Below are 22,241 nucleotides of genomic sequence, written 5' to 3'. Positions count from 1 at the left end.
AATTCTCAGAACAGTTTAGTGTTGGAGTGGTATGTTTTGACAATCAATTCTACAGCTGTGGTTTGTGGTTTAAATAACCCTAATAAATCTTTATTATAATCTTAATTTTTTTCATAGATACATTGATTTGCATCTTTGAAAATGTTACATGTTATGCTAATTAATGTGTTTTGTTATTAAATTTTTACAGGACAGCTCAACCTGTAGCTTTTCTCAAGTTTTCTCCTGATGGAACTTTATTTGCAACTGCTGGAAAATCTGACAGATTGGTAAAAATCTGGTTTAGCAGTAAGATAGGTGAGATTTTGTAATTGTTGATATTTGTTATGTTAGTAAAAATTAAATGTTTGATTATAATAATATTTGTTTTTTTTTCTCTAGAAGGTTACTGTTATTCATTTTGTAAACTAATAACATTGATTTTTTAATGCTGAATAGTTATCTATCTTCACACTATAAATTTCAGTACAATAAATTTATAGAAACAATTAATTCATAGAAATAATTGCACTGGAAGTAGTAACAGACATAGTTACTGAAAATGAGTATACTAATGACGAAATGTTTTTATTTTTAAAATTAAATTGAACCTTTTACTCTTTTTTTGTTATTAAAATAAACATACTTTTTAATTTTGCTCTAATTAAGCTCTTGTAATCTAACACTATGTTTAAAAAATCAATCAAATATTTCTGCTACATATTTATTATGAATTAATGTTTTTACATTTACTGCTTAGGTAGTTATGCTTACTATGTTAATTATTATTTGGTAGATGTTTTGATTTCTCCAGGAAGGAAATATCTTTTGTTTAAATTATTAATTTTGTTGACCACAGTTACTTATATAATTGCCATAAAACTTGTGTTATACAATTTTTCAAGCTCTAGTTTATAATTATTTAAAAAAAAAAAAAAAGCAGGCAAAGATTAAAAAAAAACTATTTTTTATGTAACTACAAAACATACACATTTCTTTTAAATTGGTGAAACAGTTGTAGAAATATGGAATACTATTGGTGAAAACAACTCTATATACTGCTAAATTTCTAATTGCACTTACACAGTGAAAGCCAAAGCATTATCAGTTAAAATATTGTCCTATCTGCTTCTTTTTTTTAACAAGCTTGTTACTCTTAAATTGTTTCAGCAAAATTTTAATTCTTATTACAAAATCTATGGTTTTGTATGATTTGATGATTTGTATTTAATTGTACATAATTGCAATTAATGTAAAATTTGCATGTATAAACTTTTTAAAACTAATATATAACTGGGTTAAGTATTTATAAATATTGATTATTTTTGTAATTTTATTGTTTTAGTAAGTTTTTCATCCCAGCGACATACTGGTCATCATGGAGATGTAAATTATACCTTCATTTACATAGCTCATCCTAGAGCTATAACTGGTCTTTCATGGAGGAAAACAAGTAAATTTATGCCAAAGTAAGCAGCTTTGTTCCATTAAATATTTATTTCTTTTGATTTCAGAATAAATTTATTTGTTAAAGGGAATTGGGCCAAGTCTCCATCTAACTATCCCTGCACTCAAGAAAATTTTAATTATTAATTTCCTATGTTAGTATTACCCATGCCCTTCATGACATTTGCAATAATTTAGATTATATTTAAATAACCAAGTTTTGCTTGAAAAGGTTACAAAATCTATTATTTATTTTAAAAAAGCGTCCTTCCGTTATCAGTTCAGAAAAATTAAACATTTTATCTTGTAAAAAAAAGAAAGACAACTGATGCATTAATAGTTTTAATTTCTTAATAATCTTTTATGAGGGTGTTGCTATATTAGTTACAATATAAGTATATAGTTGCCTTTGAACGTATAAGCATTTTTCACTAATTTTTATTTTACTGAGGGGCTAAGCCCTCTGTTGGATCTTAAATAAAGGCACTAGTGTCTAATTTATCTCTAAAGGCAAAATGATCCATTTTGAGCCTTTTTAATTAATTATCACTTGTTCTATCAGGTGCTGCATCTAAAAAGCAGTCGCCAAATTTCTACTAGCTTCTTTAGCTTTAATCTAAGGAAGAATAGTAACAGACAGAGAAAAATATCAATATTGATCTGTAAATTAAGGGTCGGACATTTGTATAAATAATGAAGTATTTAATAGCCGTGTATGTATATCTTAAACTAACTATGATTGAGATAATATTCTGTCAACTAATTTAAGAAAATATCATTGAAAAGAATTCTTCAGTAGACTAATTAGTTTGAAAATTTTTCTTCTTGAAATAGTATTTCTCACTATTGAAATATTATTATATTTGTGTTTGATGTTCAAATGACTTCTTTTAATTTTAGAATAACTACATTTTAATTTAACTATTCTGGCTTAAGTTTTTTTGCCATTAAATAGTACAAGGAAATTAAAAACTTTTTAAGGGACTCTGTTGCTAACATGCTTGTAACATCTTGTCGGGATAACATATGCCGGATATGGGTGCAGACTTTAATGCCTGAAGATGGGTTAGTCGATTTGCAGCAAATTGAAAGTGTTGCATGTCAAAATCTCAGAGTGCAAACACAGAGGCATAGAAGAAAAATCATGCAAAGATTAAAACACATGAAGTAAGCTAACTTATATTCTTTAATTATCTTATTTCAAATTATAAAATTTCATCCTATTTCTTTTTATTAGTTTTTAATTATAACACTAAGCTGTTGTCTTGATTTATTTGTTATTTAATTATTGTAACATTCTCTCCTACTTTAAAATAGTAACATAAATATAAATTAGTTTTTTAATGATCTTTGAATGCATGATTATTTAGTTTGTTTTTACTGATTACTTGTATAATTAGGAGTGTCACATATGCTATACATTGAGCACATTAGCAGTTTAGCAAACATTTAAAAAAATGTAGACAGTGATGTACGTTGATAAAATGCCGATGTATGTAGAAATGTAGACAACTGTATACAAAAGAAAGATGAATAAGCGCTTGTTTTTATTCAAAATATTTAGAAATTACAGTTAGAACACACTCTTTTCTTTTCATCACAAGCAATAAATTTTCAACACTTGTAATCAATTGCTGTGAATTTTTATAAGTTTGAGTAATTGCAGAAAGTTTCTCATTGTTTCAAAAGGAACATTCTTTCCCAAAACATAAGCACCTGTTGTAGTTTTATTTTGTAATTTGCATCAACATAATTTTTTTTCTTTAGTTTTTGCAACTATTTCTTGAACATTGAACATCACAAGTTTAAACATTTCCATCAACTGATGTATAATTATCTAATGTGCTGTGGAAGTGTTTCTACCAAATTATAACAAATCCTCATTTTCTACATCATTAGTATTAGAATTACTATTTCTCTTCTAAAAAAAATTACTGCAATAATTTTTTAAAAAAATCACGATCTAATTTCTGAACGATAGGCTCGGGAATATGCTAATTCGAAAACGATCTGAACTTTAATTATTAGCATTATAAGACTGACGTAATTGACGGGACCTTTAAAACAAGACAATGCATGCGGAAAATTGAAATGCTCAGGAATAGAATAATCAAGGTTTGATTGCTTACATTTTTCTTTATGTGAACTATGTTTTATCAATAGCTGATGTTTATTATTAATTTCAGGTCTTTCAATCAGTTTAAAAAACACCAAGCTAGCCAATTTACTGAAGATCCACATGAACCTATAGCTGTTCTTCCTAGTACATACAGTGTTCATGATTTTCATAGTTTTGGAATACAAGGCTCAGGTGTAACACCTAGTTTGCATTTTCATTTAGCCGGAAGCATAAATGCAGAAACAGGTAATGTCAATTACGAATTAAGTTTAACCCTTACATATTTATTTCTTAATGAGAGTTATAATTATTATTATAATTATTACTCTATTAATAAGCTTATAGAGTTACAACTCTTTTAATTGGAAAATTTTATTTGTTGTTTCCTTATTACTTAGGCTTAGTCTATCACTCTTATATCATACCTGCCAAGTTTCCTAATTTTTAATAAAGACTTCTGTATTTTATGACTATCTCCTGTTTACCCGTATATTCTCAAATTTCTTCGTATTTGAAGAAATTTTAAAAAAACCGATTGGCGATTAAATATACACTGATGGCAAAAGTACTTCTCTTGTTCCTCAACAGATAGTACTGTTTTCAGTACTCCAGTATGGTGATTGTTTATAGTTTAAATATTTATAAATTATGATTTAAAAAAATCTTCTTTAGATTAAGATTAATATACTTGTTTTTTTACTTCACTAAATGTACGTGCTTGTATTTTCAATTTTAAATTTCTCTTTCTGTTCTGAATTATGTAACAAAACTTTACTTGTAAAATAAAATCTCCATTATTTTGTTTCTACAATGTTTGCAGGTATGTTATATTGAGAATTTAATGTAATAAATATGTGTATCCTGGCAAAGTCTGCTGATTTGCAGCCTGGAAATCTTAGGATCATATGAATTGTTTTATGTACTATTAGTTTTGATAAAATTAATAAAGCGTTACTAAGTACATTTGTAATGTTATTTTTAATTGATTATTAAAATATGAACTTATTTTTCTGTGTGCTAAGAATAATTTGTACTGAACTTTCCGTACTGTGTACTACTTCAATGACAAGAGGAGATTCCTGATTTTGTTAGGGGAAAAAGGAAGCCCGTTTTACTTCAGAATAGCCTGGTACTAACAATCGCTAGTGTTAAGGTCTGTAGATTTTCCAGGCATGTGTTATTACTAATTTAAAAAGTAAACAAATAAAATAATACTAAAATCACTTATTTGTCCAAATCAATAATTGATGGATATTAAGTTCTTTCTACCAAGTTGGGAAAGTAATCTTTATGTTGAAATATATCAAAACAAGAAGCAATGTAAAAGGCAGAAATGAAAAATAGTTTGTATGAGCAAAAGCATTTATATTACTAAAACAAATGTATGTTTATTCCATTTCTCGTATTTACATTACTTACTAGTTTGATATCTCATATGAAGGCTAAACACCTCAAGATTTATTTTTGAGAATAAACAATCTTATATAGTGATGAAAAGAGAAATATCTTATATTTAGATTTTTTTCCATCTGCATTTACAATGATGCTGCATGACTGTAACTAGATTAAGTGTGCAGCATTGTTTGTTGTACTAACTGCACAGTTTTTAAGAATATACAGTAGAGCCCTGTTTATCTATGAAATTGGGTGGCAAAGGCAGTGTAGATAACAAAAATCGTGGATTATCCAAAAAAGGGGGAAACGCAAATAATTTTAAAATGTATTTATACTTACATATGTACAGGGTATTCCAAAATTATCTTTACATCACCTGGCTTGAAATTGATTACAGACTGGAAGTGCTTAGGGCCACCAATGGTGCGCATGTTGAAGTGTACTAAACAAAACTTTATTAGTTGTAGTAATGCATGCAAAAGTCAGAATATAAATATCTTGTTTATTTTCGAAGTTATGAATTTTTGAAGTTGTAAAGAGAATTTTGGAACACCCTGTATATTCTAAACACTGAACATAAATCTTTGCTCTACGTCTAAATCTTATATTTAGATTTTTTTCCATCTGTGTTTACAATAATGCTGCATGACTGTAACTACATTAAGTGTGCAGCATTGTTTGTTGTACTAACAGCACAGTTTTTAAGAATATACAGTAGAGCCCTGTTTATCTTTGAAATTGGGTGGCAAAGGCAGTGTAGATAACAAAAATCGTGGATAATCCAAAAAAGGGGGAAACACAAATAATTTTAAAATGTATTTATACTTACATATATATATTCTAAACACTGAACATAAATCTTTGCTCTAAGTCTAAATCACTGAAACTACCGAATTGCAACAAAACAAAAAATAGTGGAGTGTTCGAACATAAAAGTGTTCTGTTACAGGTTTTTAAAAATCCAGTAGCTTATTTTTGCTTCCTGTTTTAAGAGCATATTTTTTTTAATTCAAAATTTAGTACTTTCTTTAACACAAGCTTCTCTGCTTGCTTGTAAATAATTTGTACTGTTACTAATCCACTTATGGCTAATCAGGACTCTACTGTATTTATCCTTTCACTCAGAGCCATTCTTAGAATTATTTACTTTTGAAATTATTTAATAAAGATAGTATCAATAATATATGACTATTAAAAATATATATATTTTATCATTTTTATTCATTTAGACATTCCATTAGTGCCTCGATTAAGTGGTGGACGAACTAAGGAGCCAAACTTTGTTGTCCATTGGTTAAATAATAAGGAAATGGCATTCACTCATGCTGCTGAGCATCTACTGCAAGATGTTAGTGATAAAGTTTTACAATTGCAACGAAAAAATGATCTGTCTCATGCAGAACAAGAGAATGATAAAGTTGAAAATGGATGTGAGTTATAGAAAAAGTCCTTTAAATTGTTTCAAATTTATGAAGAGTATATATCTTCTGTGTCATTCACTACCTTTAAAAGATTTAGAATTTTTAGTTATAATTTGCATATTTTTATTTCTTCTTTAATGCCTTTGTGTGTGTTATATTTTCACTTGTAAAGAATTTATTTTGGTTCAGATGTTGTATTTTATAAAAATAGTAAGGTATATCTCAGCTCTTAATTTTTTTCTCTCTCAAAACAAGATTTTAAATATTTAGTTTATATTGTCACTAATTAACATTTCAAATGTATCTGTAAAAGTTTTGCTTTAGACATTGCCAAGTTATAATTTATGTAGTCTATTTCAATGAAAATTTATTATCTGTGTTCATTCTGATGAATAAATATGTAAAATGATTTATACTGTTATAAAATATTAATATTAACACTAATTGACTGAAAAAGCAATATAAGATCAAAGTTTTAAATGAAAGCAAATTCAACATTATTATTAAAAAAAATAAATTACACAATGTTGCTATGCAACATGGTAGAAAACAAGCACTCTAAGACATGCTATATTTGCCTTACACTATGCTCAAAACTTATTACTTACAAAAGCTTAAAACTACTTTTTTTTAAAGTTTTGGATTTTTTAAATGAGTCACTGTTTGTCCATGGCTGACAGGCTTTGTTGTATTAACCTTTATGACTGGTACAACGTGTGGACCACATGTGATAGTGTGACATGGTATACAGTAAGCAAAGGGTTAATAAAGTTTGAGGTATTTAAAAAAAAATTTTATTTTTGAATTTTGGGATAGATTGATTCGTAACACTGTGTCTGCAACATCATAACATTTTCTATGCCAAACTCACAAAGTTTTAGCTCTCAAAAATGAATTTTCGAATTTTTATTGCTACACAAGATAAATAGTTCATTTGATTTCAAAATAGCTCTAGTAGACAATATTTTCCTATTTCGTATTGTTTCGTGTAAAATTGCAGTATAAATTTTTAATAAGAATTAATTGCATCTGATTCATGACATAATTTAAATTTCAGTCAAGCCAGTCTCCTTGGATCGAAAAGTCAGCCATCCCAAGTCAGAATCGACAGAAAACATTAATGAGCCGTTGGGTAGTAAAGTTAGCTCCCCATCTGCATCGTCTTCTACTTCAATTGCAACAGATACATCTATTTCTCAAGCTCAGGTATATTTATTAATTAAGTTTATATCTTCAATACGAAGTTATTTAAGAGTAATTCATTTAGGACAGTTAGTTCTGAATGTTACGCTGCTTTCATAGCTTTATTTTAAATATGCCAAAAAGGGTTTTTTAATTTTGTTAAACTCTATTACTGCTTTATTTTTTTTTAATAAACTAAGCGGTTTTTTGATATGATTTTTATTTTATTGAAAAAGAAAAGTTAGGAACTTGGTAACTCTTTCAAAAAAAAAAAAAAAAAAAAGAAACAACCATTCCTAGAATAGTTGTTTTTCAAAAATTAAACATCAGAGAGGGGAGAGGAAAAGTGATAATTCATATATTTGTATTTTAGAGATAGATTTTCCTGCTGGTCATACTGCAAAGATGTGTAACTTATGAAAAAAAAACAGTTGTGTTGCTGTTTTTCAGTTGAGACTCATTCTATATCAAATATTTATACTTATATGGTGTATAAATAATTGATATAGAATGACTATACTATAGCAAATGGTATATACTCTATCAGATATTTATACATCAAAATAACAAATATTTGTTCAAATATGGTGACACTTCCAAAAAGCAACCATTTCTAGAATAGTTGTTTTTCAAAAATTGAAGATCAGGGAAAGGGGGATTAAAAGTGATAACCTATATATTTGTAGTTTATCGATAGATTTTCCTGCTGATCAAACTGCAAAGATGCATGGCTTATGAAAAGAACCAGTATTGTGTTGCTATTTTTTAACAGACGCTCACACTACTAAAGCAGAATGAAAGCCCTGGTTGGATATAATTATTTATAGTCAAAAAGTGAAATTTTAATAAAATGTTGGTTATCTTTTTTTATTCCACACTTCTTAAATTGTGTTATTTTTTGCACTTTAAAACCATATTTCATATTTTAAATATTTTTGAACGAAATAAAGCATTTTAATATATATCCTATTGAAAAGAACCAATCCAGCTTTCTTAATTCAGTTTACCTATGTCTTTTGGTAGTTTACTATCACCAAAACACAACTATTTACTGTTAGGAAATAACTGGGGTGTATATCTTTTATTGCAATTTTACTTTATAATTGTGAATTTTTCATATGCATTTAATCTATCTGCCATTAATAAAGCTTTCAAACACTATTTTAAGTTTCTCATCAAAGCTTAATAGCCTCAAATTTTTGCCTTACAAGGAGTCATTACTGATCTCAAATCATTTCACTATTGAAAAAAATTGAAACATCTAATCTCTTACAACTTTTATTGTATTTAATTGTTTTAAATCTTAGACCATAAACAGCAAGATGCATGCATCCTTTGAAATGTAATATTAAATTTCACAATGAGGTATTACAAAATTTTTAAATTTCTTTAACATTGTATCTCTTATGACCAGGATAGCCTAATTGGCTATGCCCTGGACTCACATTTGTGAGAATGGGAGCTCGAATCCAGCTGGCCGAAAATTCCCTGTTTAGTAAATTTTGACTGGTGCACATTAAATCTGTCGGATCACGAAGTACTCCATGTTTCCATAAGAAATCAAAACCTCTGGGGGTACTGAATTGGAGATTGATCATTCTCTGTTTCAGATCAAAATTACGATCAGTGGATGAATGTATGAGAATGATTCCGCACCATAAAAGGGTGTGATGTATGGGTGTGGCAGAAGTCGAGTTCTTGGCCTTAGATAACGTCACTAGAAAACAAGAACAATCACACGCCTTCTGCTTTAATGGCCAACGACAACAACATTATATCGCTTATTCTGAGCTCAGTAGAAACTATATTAGTGCTTATAACTACTTATCTATAGATATCAATATTTTTGATGATTAAAGAAATAAATAGTACTTGTTACCATTTGTTGTTAGGAGATCTACCTTTTTGAGTCTTTTGATCAGGATTTGAGCTAGTATTAAATTTAAAAGTCATCATTATGTCTTAAAAAATGATATTCTAAGAGTGAAAACATGCATCCAAATTTTGTAATTTTCACAGCTATGTGTTCATGAATGTTAGTAAATAATAATGTTATTTTATTTTAGAGTTATTCTGGAGACTTTATAGATAGAAAAATCGAAAAGTTACTTAGAGACTGGCATAGGTCTCCAGATTTACTATTCAGTGTTTACCCTGTAGATGGCAGTTTTTTGGTGTGGTGAGTATTACTTCTTATAATGATAGTCTCCTTAGTCTCATATTTGAGGAAACTTGCAGCAGGAAATAAACTAATCCAATTTCCGGACATGACAACTTATTTTGGTATAACTTACTATAAATGTCTCTCCTCTCTATTTTTTTTTTTTTTAACTATCATAAGAATTCAGGGTAAGTAGCATTTTTAAAAAAGTGCTTAAAGGTGCTTTTTAATTGACGTTTTTTAAAAGCCCTTAAAGGTGCTTTTTTTATTTGGGATTTGTAAAAAGAGCTTAATTTTCTAGTTTTTAAAAAGAAATTTTAATTATTGCACAAATCCTAATTATGATTTTTTTTTTGGAAAGTGATTAAAAATGTTTTTGGAGTTCTTAAAAAGTACTTAAAAGTTCTTATTTTTTGTTGAAAAATCTGTCTACACACCCTGGAATCGCTATTTTAAACATTATTATTTATAATTTTATAGATTTAAAACAAAAACCTGTAAATTCAAGTCAAATGCATAAGTTTTCGATCCAACATCATTTGTTCCAAAATGTTTATGAACCATATAAAACCTGTGGTTAAGTAAATTAAGAAAAATTTAAATTAAAAAGAATAGGCCATAGAAGGAAATGGTATTTAATTAGAGAGAACACTTTTTCTAAAGTCAACATAAGATGAAAACATTTCCTGTTTCACTGAAATTTTTATATTTTAAAACATACATAAAAATTATATTTTACCACAGGGTTATACAAAAATGGAACATCTTTAGAAGCTATGAGCAATATTTAGGAAACGGCATGCTATGAAATGAAAAATGGGAGCTTTTTGGGGACATGTCGACCAGGGGCCTGAGATTTGTCAACCCCTGACTTAGTTTATGTATTGATGTTGTTTGATTGATAATTTTAAACATATATAAAACTAAGGATGTTGTTTTTATTCTGTTCTTAATACCTTTTTAAATAATAGGTTTAATTTATTTAAAAAGTAAATTAAATTAAGCATTATTTATTAACTTCGATGTTCATGTTACTATAAACTTATTGTCTATCAGTAATGTAGTGTTTTCCAAATAAAATTAGAAATTTTCCTTGATGTGTATTGGTTGATTATATTTAATGTACAAATTTATAGTTCTAAAAAACATTTGCTGTATTATAATGATAATGTTTTACTTTTGAAAAATCTAGCTAAATATTTTTTAGAGTTTCATTAGTGTACTTAAACCCTATATCTAAAAAATAAATTAAGCATTATTTATTAACTTTTAAGTGCATGTTACTATAAAAAAATGCAGATAGTTTCAAAGTTCTTGTGATACTCTCTATATGGGTCTCTCTGCATTGCACATTATCAGTCCTCGTTAAAATGTTCTACTGTAAAGTGCTCGACTTCACGAGCAGGTCGTTCATGTTCCAACGCGAGGGAGCCATTCCCTCTGAAGAGGATCAAAATTGTGATGATGTGTTTTCGGTTCATCCTAACGGATGTTTCTTAAATCATCGCCAATAGCCTAGCACTGCCTACCTGTTTATCAACTAGATTTACTGTACAAAAAATATTTACCGAATTATAATATAGCATAATGTTTTACTTTTGAAAAATTCAGCTTAGTATTTTTAGACTTTCATAAGGGTGCATAAAACCATACATTTTAGGTTAGTGGACTGGCTAGATGAGTACAATCCAGGATCCTTTCGACAAGCTCAAGTTAGCTTTGCCTCACGCATTCCAAATGCCATTCCTCTCAGTGATGCAGCTACTATGTCTCATCATATGTATATGTATTCTCCTCACGCAGGGTTAGATCTTCGACTAGCAATAAGCGCAGCTGTCTCTGAACAAATGATTAAAGAAAAGGTGGAGCAGAAGGAAGAGGCAGCAAAGCAAAACGCTGTGCAACAGCAGCCATCCGTGGATTATGTACAGTGGAAACGAAATGTAAATAAGCATCTCTCACAATACTGTGCATTAAGATCCACTACTCCTACAGTATGCATGTTAACTAAACACAGTAATGGAAGCTTAAATTTGTGGCATGTTTCTTTTGCTGATACATCTCAGTATACTCAGGTAATTATCAAAGTTTGTTTGATATTTGTAAAGTTTTTGTGGGATATAAACCAGAATTCTCCGCATATAGTCCGCTCATTACCTATTAAAAAAGTTTTTTACGGAATATAAACAATAACTTTTCATGTATAGTCCTCTGATTAACTATTAAAAAACATGAAAATCGTCACTGCTACTTAATCTGTTATTGTGTATAATCAGATTAAATTATTTTCTGGGCAGACATTGCAAATTTTTTTATTGATTTTTGTCAGCCATAAAAGTGTAAGGGACCAATCACACTGGGTGCGAAAGAATTTGCGTATGTGAACTCAGAAATTCGGACAAGAACCTTATTGGAGAAATATATTTACTTACGAAAAACTTGTAAATAAAATTTCCGATCATATCTCTGAATTCGCATGCAGGTTTTTTTAGCGTTCAGTGTGAATATCCTTTAAACATGATTGCGTGTGTGTTCGTACATTTCTCTGTTGATGCATATTGGATCATGTATGGCATGGATTTGCTCTCATATGGAATAGATTCTACCAATGAGAGGGGGCCTGTGTATTTTTATCGTAAATAGAAGCAGATTTTTGTTTCAAGTAAACCATCATATAATCTGCAGATTATACAGTGGTTTAGATTACCAGATGAAGTTTTTCTCATCAGGTATCTCTGCTCTGTTTGTAGATTGTACGATGCCATGGATAATACACAGAAAATTATGGTGATATTAGACTGTTAAAAATGTCAATTAATGAGTGATTCTAATTTGTAAGAAAAATATGCACCGATTAATTTCAATGAAGTCAAAATGTTACTTTTTTTAAAAATTCTCTGTATAGATACTTTTTTATTGGAAGTTGCAAAGAAAATAACTTTTTATTTTTTTCAACATCCCGCAAAAAATATCCTTCTTTCCCAACATCAGACATTTTAGAAATTGAAATTAATTGTATTCAACCATAATATAGCTAAGCTGAGGTGTAAAACTAGGCCAGCTCTTACAAAAACACTTCAACTCTTTAAAACTGGCATTAAACTTAGTACTCTTTATCTTCAGTTAATTTAAATTTTCCATTTGAATTCGCATATGTGATCCAATCCTTTAATTCTTCAACCATAAAATTATTGTTTTAAATGTTTCTATTTTGATGCAGCTAGTATGGAAAACTATCTAAGAACATTTAAATTTTCTCAATATGGCAATAACTACAATTAATTATCCCAAAAATATTAATCCACAGAAAGTATTGAAATAAAATTCAATACACTTCCTGAGTTTTCATTATAATATATAAAATATACGCATGAAATGTCAATATTTTGTCAGCCAAATGGAATAGGAAATTCACTAAAATCATCTTCCAATTTATTCACAACTTATATATTTGTTGGATTAATATTTTTATGGTTGCATTATTTACTAACTTGTTGCAAGTGAAATGAAGTTTTAAGGATAATGTACTGATTAAACTGTATAAAGTTAATTGCACATAGAAGACATTTATAGGATGTTCGCAAAGATTTTAATGCTTTTGCCACAGGGGTGTGATTAATTATGAAGTTAAGTGAATTTTTTATTTATGTGACAAAAGAATATGTTCTAATGCAGAACATCCTATTTAGGATTATTTGTAGTCTCGTTTTTAGGCAAAATATTGTAATACACAATTGTGGGAGCAAAATCTCATTGATGCAAAATATTACTAAAAATTAATTCATATTTTCATACTGATTTCCACACAAAATCTATTTCCTGACTTTTTTTCCCTGCATTGAATTGTACCATGTATTATAAACCCACTCATTATCAGCAGTTAATTATACTAAATATTTTACTAAGAACTATTAATGATTGTTTTGATTTTTAGTAGGCTTATGTTACAGATTTTAAGTTTGTTAATATTAACAAATAAAATACATTTTTGTTTTATAAAATCAAAACTTAAGAGTGGCATTCCTGTAATGTTATTAAACTTTCTATATTTGAACTCTTATATTAGCAAGCCTTTTTTACACCTTTTAATGAATTGAGTGAAAATTATTTGTATGTTATTAATTTCTTTAAATTTTAATTATAGCCTTTCTCTTTTGTTTTTTTTTCTTGTATTAAATAAGTTTGTTTACATTTAAAAAAAATGTTTTATACTGTTTTAAATTTTCTCTTCATTCTACTATTCTTAAAAGGAACAAGCCGATGTTTTAATTTTATTGAATATCTTTTCTGGTGTTTTTTTTAAATTATAGGCCATTTTATGTTCTTAAATTTATTTCAGTTTATATTGTTAATTTTTTCTTTGGTCATTATTTAGGTATTAAGCATTGGACACTTTAGGCGTGTCTGTGGTCACAGATTTCGTATTAATGACATCACATGCCATCCAGTTCTTCCTCTGTTGTTGACAACGTCCCACCATAATTTGCCTGACAAAAACCAGAATGATTCAGGTGCAGCTAGTCCTACTGTTCCTACTAGTCCTTGTCGCTGTATATCCCAGCCTATGGGATTTCAGTCAGGTTTTTGTAGTGAGCTTATACTTTGGAAAGTGGAGCCAGTTGGTCCACTTTCTAAATCAGGTGGTGTCACCGAATTAGCTAGAATAAATTCACCAGAAACTGCAGCTTTTGCCAATGTAGCTTGGATACCCACACTGTTGCCTAGGTAAAATAAAAACATTACATATTATTTTAGATTTAAGTTTAAAAAAATTTATTAGAATGGTAGATTTAATTAAATTGTTATCTAAAGTATTTTCTTATTCGTATCCAAATTGCGTTTTGGTTTTATCATTCAAGTTCATTTTATAAATTCTTTTAATTAATAAGTCATTCGTTTTGGATTTTGTTTTTTTTGAAGAATTTGTTCTGTTAAGAAGATAGCTTTTATTTAAAATAATTTTACATTTAATTGCTTTAGTTTGTTTGAATGAATTTCTATTGTTTTTATTACTGTAAAGCTGATCTGATAATGTTATGGTAGATTGTATGCTTTAATTTTAGAAGTTTTAGGTTCACAACCCTCACATGTGTGCAATTTATTTTCTCCGAAATATTTTAAATTAATTAATTTTGCTTTTGTTTTAAGAAAAAAATTTTGCATTAATTTATTCAATTAAAAAGTCTTGAGATAATTTTAATATTCATAGTTTAAGAAAATATTTTTCAAAAATATTTTTTTTGAAAAATATTTTCCTTTGAACTGTAAGCACATCTATTAAACTAATTTTTGTTACATGGATTATAAATTTTTTTTTTAATGAGAATAAAGAAACAGTAACTAATTGTGCACATTCAAATTGTATGTAGTTGCTGAAACTTATTTTTTGGCAAACATGCATAAAGTTGAATTTGAAACTTGTGAGTGCTTTAAATATTGAAAAGTTGGAATTTTAATTTAAAACGATACATGCTTTTTACTATTTTTAGATGCCTAGTTTTATTTTCATTTTCAAAATAAATTCTACAATATATTAATTTCATTTCTAAAATCCCAAATGAATTACATTTGATTTCTCTATAAAACTGACAGAAGTTTCTTATTCATGTGTATTTTCTGTAAAGCTAAAATATTTGATAATTATAGTTTAATTTTAATTAGTCTCAAGTGAGGAAATTTTTACGATGCTTTTTTTAAAAATTGATTTGGATTTTCTTCTTAACTGAGAGTATGGGATAATTTTCTTTATCATTTATTTCTTTTCGATTGTTTTTTTCTCTACAGTACTACTCAAGGAAGTATTTCTAACTCACCAAGTGCTTGTTTTGTGGCTTCAGATGGCCATCAACTAAGAATATACCAAGCTGTAATTGATGCTCGGAATCTACTAGCAGAAATTTCTAATTCCTCCCGTCGAAACAATACACAAGTAAGTAATCTCTATTAAAATAATTTTTAGAGCTCTATTTAAAAAAAAAAAAAAAATAACTGTTCCTAGAAATGCAGCATTACAAGAATGCATATTTTGTCAACTTTGAAAAACATTTAAAAATGAAGAATATGAGATGTATTACCTAATATTAGATCCTTAATTAAAAATAACAATTAAAGAAATTTGGAACAAACCAATTAGGTATTGAATAACCAAAAGTTTGTTGTAATGAAAGTTTGTTGTTTGTTGCGTTTTCAAGATTTTAGCCAAATTTGTGTAATATTAATTAATTTACTGTTTTAATAAGATCGTAAGGTTCTAAACTGCGTGTTAAATGTTGTTAATTTACTATCTTTTATAAGTAAAGATTTTTTTTTAGTGACATGTATCATGTATATTTATTTCAGGATATGAGCCAAAGTACTAGTACCTCATCTGGATTAGGTTATAGGCACAGTACATTACAAGATGCTTTTAAAATTGTGAGTGAACAGTCAACTTCAAGACCTGGTTGTGTTATTGAGCTGGACTCAATATCTGATGCGACTCATGTGAGTTTTATATAAATATATTTTTTTAAAGTTAATTGAGGAGTTTATTGCATTTTATACTTACATGAAGTTAAATTTGAAACTATTTCTGGAATTTATCCAATAGATTTCTGACTTTGTCATTTTTAGAAAGTCAAGATGTTACCATAACACTTTTTGCAAAAATAGCAAATATTAATCTTAATCATTTACCTATATTTTGACATAAATAAAATAAAAATAAGCAAGTTTTTAATTTCTAGTCTCTGAATTGTTAGTTAAAGAGTAATATTGGTTTTATAATAGTTACTTCCATGCAAAAAAAAATATTTTTTAAACCTCTACAAAGGTTGCAGTTAAGAAAATTTAATCGCTGGTCCAAAGGATGAGTAACTAAGAGATATAACTAATCAATACACAGTTTTGCTGGTCTGTTTTTATGTCTCTATTAGATTTTTTTTTGTTACATGATTTAAGTGAAAAATCATAAAACAGAGCATGTGTAACACAATTATGAAGTTTGCTATTACTTTGAAAACACAAACCAAAACAAGAAATTCAAAATAGAAAAACTGAAACAGCATACCATCCCATTTACCTCAATTGTTGATTAAGGAGATCACTCATAATTTATTTTATGGCAGAGTTAAATTTTAGTGATCCTGGTCCAATGGACCTTCGTTAATTTTGAACTTTAATCTAATATTTCACATCATATTAAAAACTTTGAAAGGAAAATTATGTTTCATACACATTATGAAATAATGCAGTTTTCTACTATTTCTATATTTATCTATATTTATTTCTATATTGCAGTTTTCTATATTTATAACTTTTATAGGATTGGCAAAACACTCAGCTGTTACATGTGTTTCAAGAGCAGTTACTTTCCAGCTGTCCCATGAGACGAAATCGTATGGCTGCGAGTAGTATAAGCTTTGTTCAACCAGATTTGCAAGCCATTGTAGATCTTAGACATAATTCTAATTTTGAGGAGCCTTTCTATCTAGTCATTTTAGAGAAACAAGACAACAGATCTGTAATACATATGTGGAAAATTGTAATTGCTTCTCCATTTGCTGCTGAAGGTCATTATTTTTGTATGAAATAGCTTTCTTTAAAAGTCAAATGCTTTAAAATGCTTAACCCTTTGACACAGATGGGATGCTGGGTTTCCTTTTATATATATTTTTCTAATGCTCTTAACTACAAGCAAAAATATGTTTTAATATTTTTTAATTATTAAAAGTCTAATAGTAACTAAAAATTATTGGAAGATCATTTATTAAGACGATTATTGTTAGATGAGTTGTTAGATTATTGGAATTATATTTGTATTAAAATATGAAATCCTAAAAAAAAACAGAAGTTTGAAATTTTTTTTTTCCTGTTCATATTCAAAATTTTATCAATAATTGATTTTGTAAATTCAAGAAATTTCAATGATGAATTCCTGTTTCTCATAGATCTAAATAAGTAAAAATTTGAAAAATTATTGTTTGGAAGTGAGCCATGTTTGTAAAAATTTACCTTTAATGCAAAAAGCGACACTGGTATTAAATGCGGCATTTCATAAAAATTTTTTTTAAATGGTAAATATAATATTTTTACTTATTTTGACCTAAATTAATACAAAATGTTGAAAAAGTATGAAAATGAAAATTCTGCATCAAAGGGTTAAAGGACCTTCTTATATTATGTTAGTTAGAAAATCTGTTAATTATAATGGTCATGCTTCTTTAAATTTTTTTTAAAAATGTTATTTTTTTATTTTTTTTTTTTTTAAATGTGCTGTAATAGGTGTTCGCTAATTATTTTCGATATTAAAATTTTTTTCCGTTCATATTCAAAATTTTATCAATAATTGATTTTTTAAATTAATAAATTTCAATGACGTATTACTGTTTCTCATAAATCTAAATAGCTGCAAATAAGTGCAAATTTGAAAAATTATTGTTTGGAAGTGAGCCACGTATATAAAATTTTACCTTTAATCACTTATTTTAACCTAAATTAATACAAAATGATGAAAAAGTATGAAACTGAAAATTCTGCTTCAAAGGGTTAAGAGAGCTTTTTGCATGTTAAAATATGTTATCTTTTTTTCTATTAATTTCTTTAAATTTTTTTAAAAATGTTTTTTTTAAATGTATAGCAATAAGAGGTATTCGCTAATTATTTTATCTTTAATATCTAGATCAAGATCCCAATAACTTTGTTTACATGGCTGATAGTAATTTAGTTCAAGAAAGTGATCACTCTAATCAATCATCTAGAAGCCAAACACCTGAGCCAGCACATGATGGCTCTCAAGCATTTTCTCAGGCATCTCCACTTCGAATAACTACAGTAAAAGTATGAATTTTCCTGTAATAAATTAAGTTATGAATAGTGCTTGATATATATTGACTAAATTATCGAAACGTTAAAAAAAAATTAACTAAATTAGGGAGTGGTTATTTGATAGTTCAAGTTTTCTATTTTATGATTTTCTCTATTGGCAATATTGTCCTTTCCTGAACTGAGGTTATAAATAAAATACAATTTATATTTTCCTTTCGTGTCATTAGGTTAAAAAAATAATCCTCCGAAAGAGTATGTTCATTACATTGTGCATACTAAATCAATGCTAAGCTATTTGCATAAATGCATAAAAAATATCCCTATTTCTGGAAATTATGCTCCATACTAGTTCTCTTTATCTGCTTGATATTATCATATTTGAGATTAAAAAATAAAACTCGACATAACTATTGAAATTATATTGCGACATATTTATTCATTTAGTTCACTTTTATTTGAAAGAGGTATTTTTTTAATCTATCAGTAACTCGTCTCTACATTTTATTTGAATAAAACCTTACCCATATCCTTCTACATTTTGCTTTTTTAACTTATTTAACCAATTATTTTTAATGATTATTTCTCGTTTGTTATGTCTTAAGCTTTCCATTTCATCTTTGGCTAATAATTCTCTTTAAAATACAAAATTAATCACCAACCCGAACTAAAGATAGTCAACACATTGCCGTTTGGAATTGTTAGAACATACAAATTTTCGAGATTCATTTTAAACAACTTCCAGAAATTTTTCTTCAAGCTTCGAATTTATTATTCTGTGTTACATTTTCAAAATCTCAATATTTTTACCTTCATTCGAAAATGAAGAGGCCTATTTGTCATATTTTTATAAATTTATACTTAAATAAAATTTGTACGCATCACGGCAGCTTCATCATAGCCAAAATATAAAACCATAAATGGAAACTTTTTTTTAATTTTAAAATTGGAATTTTTAAAATTATGAATAATTATAAATGAGAAAACTAATGTTATATCTCAATTGTATTTAGTTTGTTTTAAAGGTTCTAGAACTGATGGATGAACTATTGTAAATGATAATTTAACAGATATGTGTTAACAAATTATATGATTATTTATTTAACAATATTTTTGTTAAAAAAATATTTTCAGGTTTGCACTCAAGTAATGCCTTTGCCAGACGATGTTGAGATTGTCCATGCTAGTCCTGCTGCTGGCCATTTAAGCTCATCAAATATTTATCCGGCTTGTTTTGCTCCATATCTCATATGCACTGCTTGTTCTGATTATAATGTTCGGTAAGTATCACAGTATTTTTTGGAGATGTTTGAATGTTGGGTGTTTTCTAATCTTATAAGTATAATTGTAAATTACTCTCGCTTCTTATTAGTTAGTATTCATTTGAGCTATAAGAAACAGAGTATTAAACCTGATACTAAATGTTTATCTTGAAAGATTTTTCCCCCGGTAAAACATGGGTCCCGCTATTTTAAGGTGCCCCTGTGATTTTGTATCAGACTTAGTTAATATCACCATTTGATAAGTTATTCTGCAATTCAGTTTACTTTTGATGTAATATAGCACACTCTGGTTCCTTTTTGCTTTAATTCCAGATTAAGATCACGTGATACAAAATGATACACCACCCTTCAACTTTTGCACTTTTATTTTTAGAAATGGATTTGTTATTATAATCGTGTTATGTTACTGGTTGTTAAATCTTGTTATGCTTGAATAAAAAAAGTACATTACTTAGTGTTCATAAAACAAGTACTTACGGTATTACTAGTTAATAATAATTTTTGAATTTGCTAGTTAATAATTTTATTAGTTGTTGCCATATCTGGTCACTTTATATTTTTGAATTGACAGTTATTAGATACCAATTATTAGGTTTTGGATTTTTAGACCTTCTATTAATTTTTCTGTTAAATTGTTTTTTTTTTTTTTAATATACATTATATGTTACCCTTTCTGGTGACTTAACATGACTAAATTGATCAAAATATGTTACTGAGGTTCAACACGCCAAAATATAGGTAAACTAATGATGCCTAGTATTATTCTGTACTGAAAATGAGGCTAATTATTGCAGCTAACATGTGATTGCTAAGGCTACCAAATCCATGCCATTTACCTGATGAATTGGCACTTAGTGTACAATTTCAACTTTTTCAATTTTTTGTTGACTATATTTAGGTTTATGGAAATGCATTTTAAAAATGTTACTTTACGCAAAATAAGTAAATGATTTAAAGCAACTTTCTTTCTTCTAATTTGGTGATATCACCCCCATATGCCATAGAAACTGCCAGCATTGAATTTATTTGTGTTTACCATAAGAAACTAAAGATGAATAATTATTAAAAATGTGCAATGAATTCTTAGTTAAACTCATTTTTAATAAAATGGAGCTGCAAACTAGCAGAAGTAACGAATGTTATTTTTTGAAAAATTGAAAAAAGAGATTTTTTTTAAAAAAATTGATAAGTCTTCTAGATTTTAAATTTCAACAGTGTATAATGCTATCTTATGATAAAAACTTTTTTTCTCAATCATTCTACTTAAAGGACTACTGAAGTAGAATGTCTTTTTTACACACTCCGCACTTTATTTTGTTTAGGTTTTGGAAGTGTGAAATCACTGATGTGGAAGGTAGTGATACGCCAGATTATTCGTGGGTTGAATGGGAAATGATGCTTAATAAATCTTCTAGTTCTGTTAGAGTCCCAGGTGAGCTTCTCTGAATGTTCTAAACCAAATATGTCAGATTTTTTTTTAAAATTTTGTCTTTTATTTTTCTGTTTTATAGTTTAGTTATAAGCTAGTATAAAATTTTCATCTTTTGCTTTGGTGAAAACTGTATTTGAGAAAAGTTTGTAACTTTTCAAGTAAAAACTTGTAACTTTTTTAAGTGATATTCATATTGATGTTTAAGCTTCAGCAAAATGTAGAAAGATACAAAAAATAAGAAGGTACTCATCATGTGTATTAATAGAATAGTGTTCTAATTTTTATCTCTATTTTCTAAAAACTATAATTTGTAATTCTGTTGGTAACAGGGCTCTTTTTATTTTCTGACGTATTTATTTATATACCTATATAATTTTTTTTCCATGTACTATCTTAATTTTTAGATATCAGTTTTTGTGCGTTGATTTGGAAGTAAATCTACAAGGGCTATGTATTCATTTATTAAAAAGACCTAAATAGTTACTCAGTCATTATCTGTTTTAAAAAAGATATCAGTTGTAAAAAACATGTGACTTAAACTTTGGTGTTGTTAGCTGCTCTTCCATTAGCCCTTTATTTGCCCTAAACTGTGATTATAGTTATTACTTAATTTATCTGTCTTTAAAGGCCTAAAGTATAACCCTAATAAGCTTTATAGATTTTGTACTTCATGCAGTAATAAATATGAAGATTTAATTTTCTATTAAGTAATGCAATTATTTTTTATTTATTTATTTTTTAAAAACTTTTTTTTCAAAAAGCAAACAGTGCAAAAATTGCATGGTTATTCACACCATTTTGGCCCAACTAAATTAATAACTAATTTTTAGGTTATTTATATTCTTTTGATTTGTGACAGAGACAAAATTTACAAGGGCAGCAGTATTCTTTTCAAAATTCTTAAGTTGGTATTTATTTTCTGATTAATGTGTCGGATTTTAATCATTTAAAGTCACAATTTATTGATACTCAATATGAGTTAGAGCAGAGAGCAACCATATGACTGTAAAGAAGTAAATTA

The 22,241-nt window shown here is 27.7% G+C and overlaps 1 protein-coding gene across 1 annotated transcript in view; it reads left to right on the top strand.

Moving 5' to 3' along the window:
* The window catches only part of LOC107436770 (rabconnectin-3 alpha), a gene marked incomplete in the record, with an annotated part of 96,733 nt that overhangs the window by 14,977 nt on the left and 59,515 nt on the right, over positions 1 to 22,241 (top strand). The window contains 15 exon segments of the mRNA XM_071183145.1: positions 191 to 297; positions 1,325 to 1,448; positions 2,407 to 2,592; positions 3,612 to 3,790; positions 6,169 to 6,369; positions 7,418 to 7,566; positions 9,609 to 9,721; positions 11,364 to 11,778; positions 14,079 to 14,428; positions 15,488 to 15,632; positions 16,043 to 16,186; positions 17,007 to 17,253; positions 18,363 to 18,520; positions 19,640 to 19,785; positions 21,111 to 21,220. Of these exon segments, the coding sequence (XP_071039246.1) occupies positions 191 to 297; positions 1,325 to 1,448; positions 2,407 to 2,592; positions 3,612 to 3,790; positions 6,169 to 6,369; positions 7,418 to 7,566; positions 9,609 to 9,721; positions 11,364 to 11,778; positions 14,079 to 14,428; positions 15,488 to 15,632; positions 16,043 to 16,186; positions 17,007 to 17,253; positions 18,363 to 18,520; positions 19,640 to 19,785; positions 21,111 to 21,220 (2,774 nt within the window).

Source organism: Parasteatoda tepidariorum, chromosome 7, assembly GCF_043381705.1.
Source record: "Parasteatoda tepidariorum isolate YZ-2023 chromosome 7, CAS_Ptep_4.0, whole genome shotgun sequence".
NCBI classification, from domain to species: domain Eukaryota; kingdom Metazoa; phylum Arthropoda; class Arachnida; order Araneae; family Theridiidae; genus Parasteatoda; species Parasteatoda tepidariorum.
The sequence above is the reverse complement of the archived record's forward strand: the minus strand, read 5'-3'. Positions and strand labels throughout refer to the sequence as shown.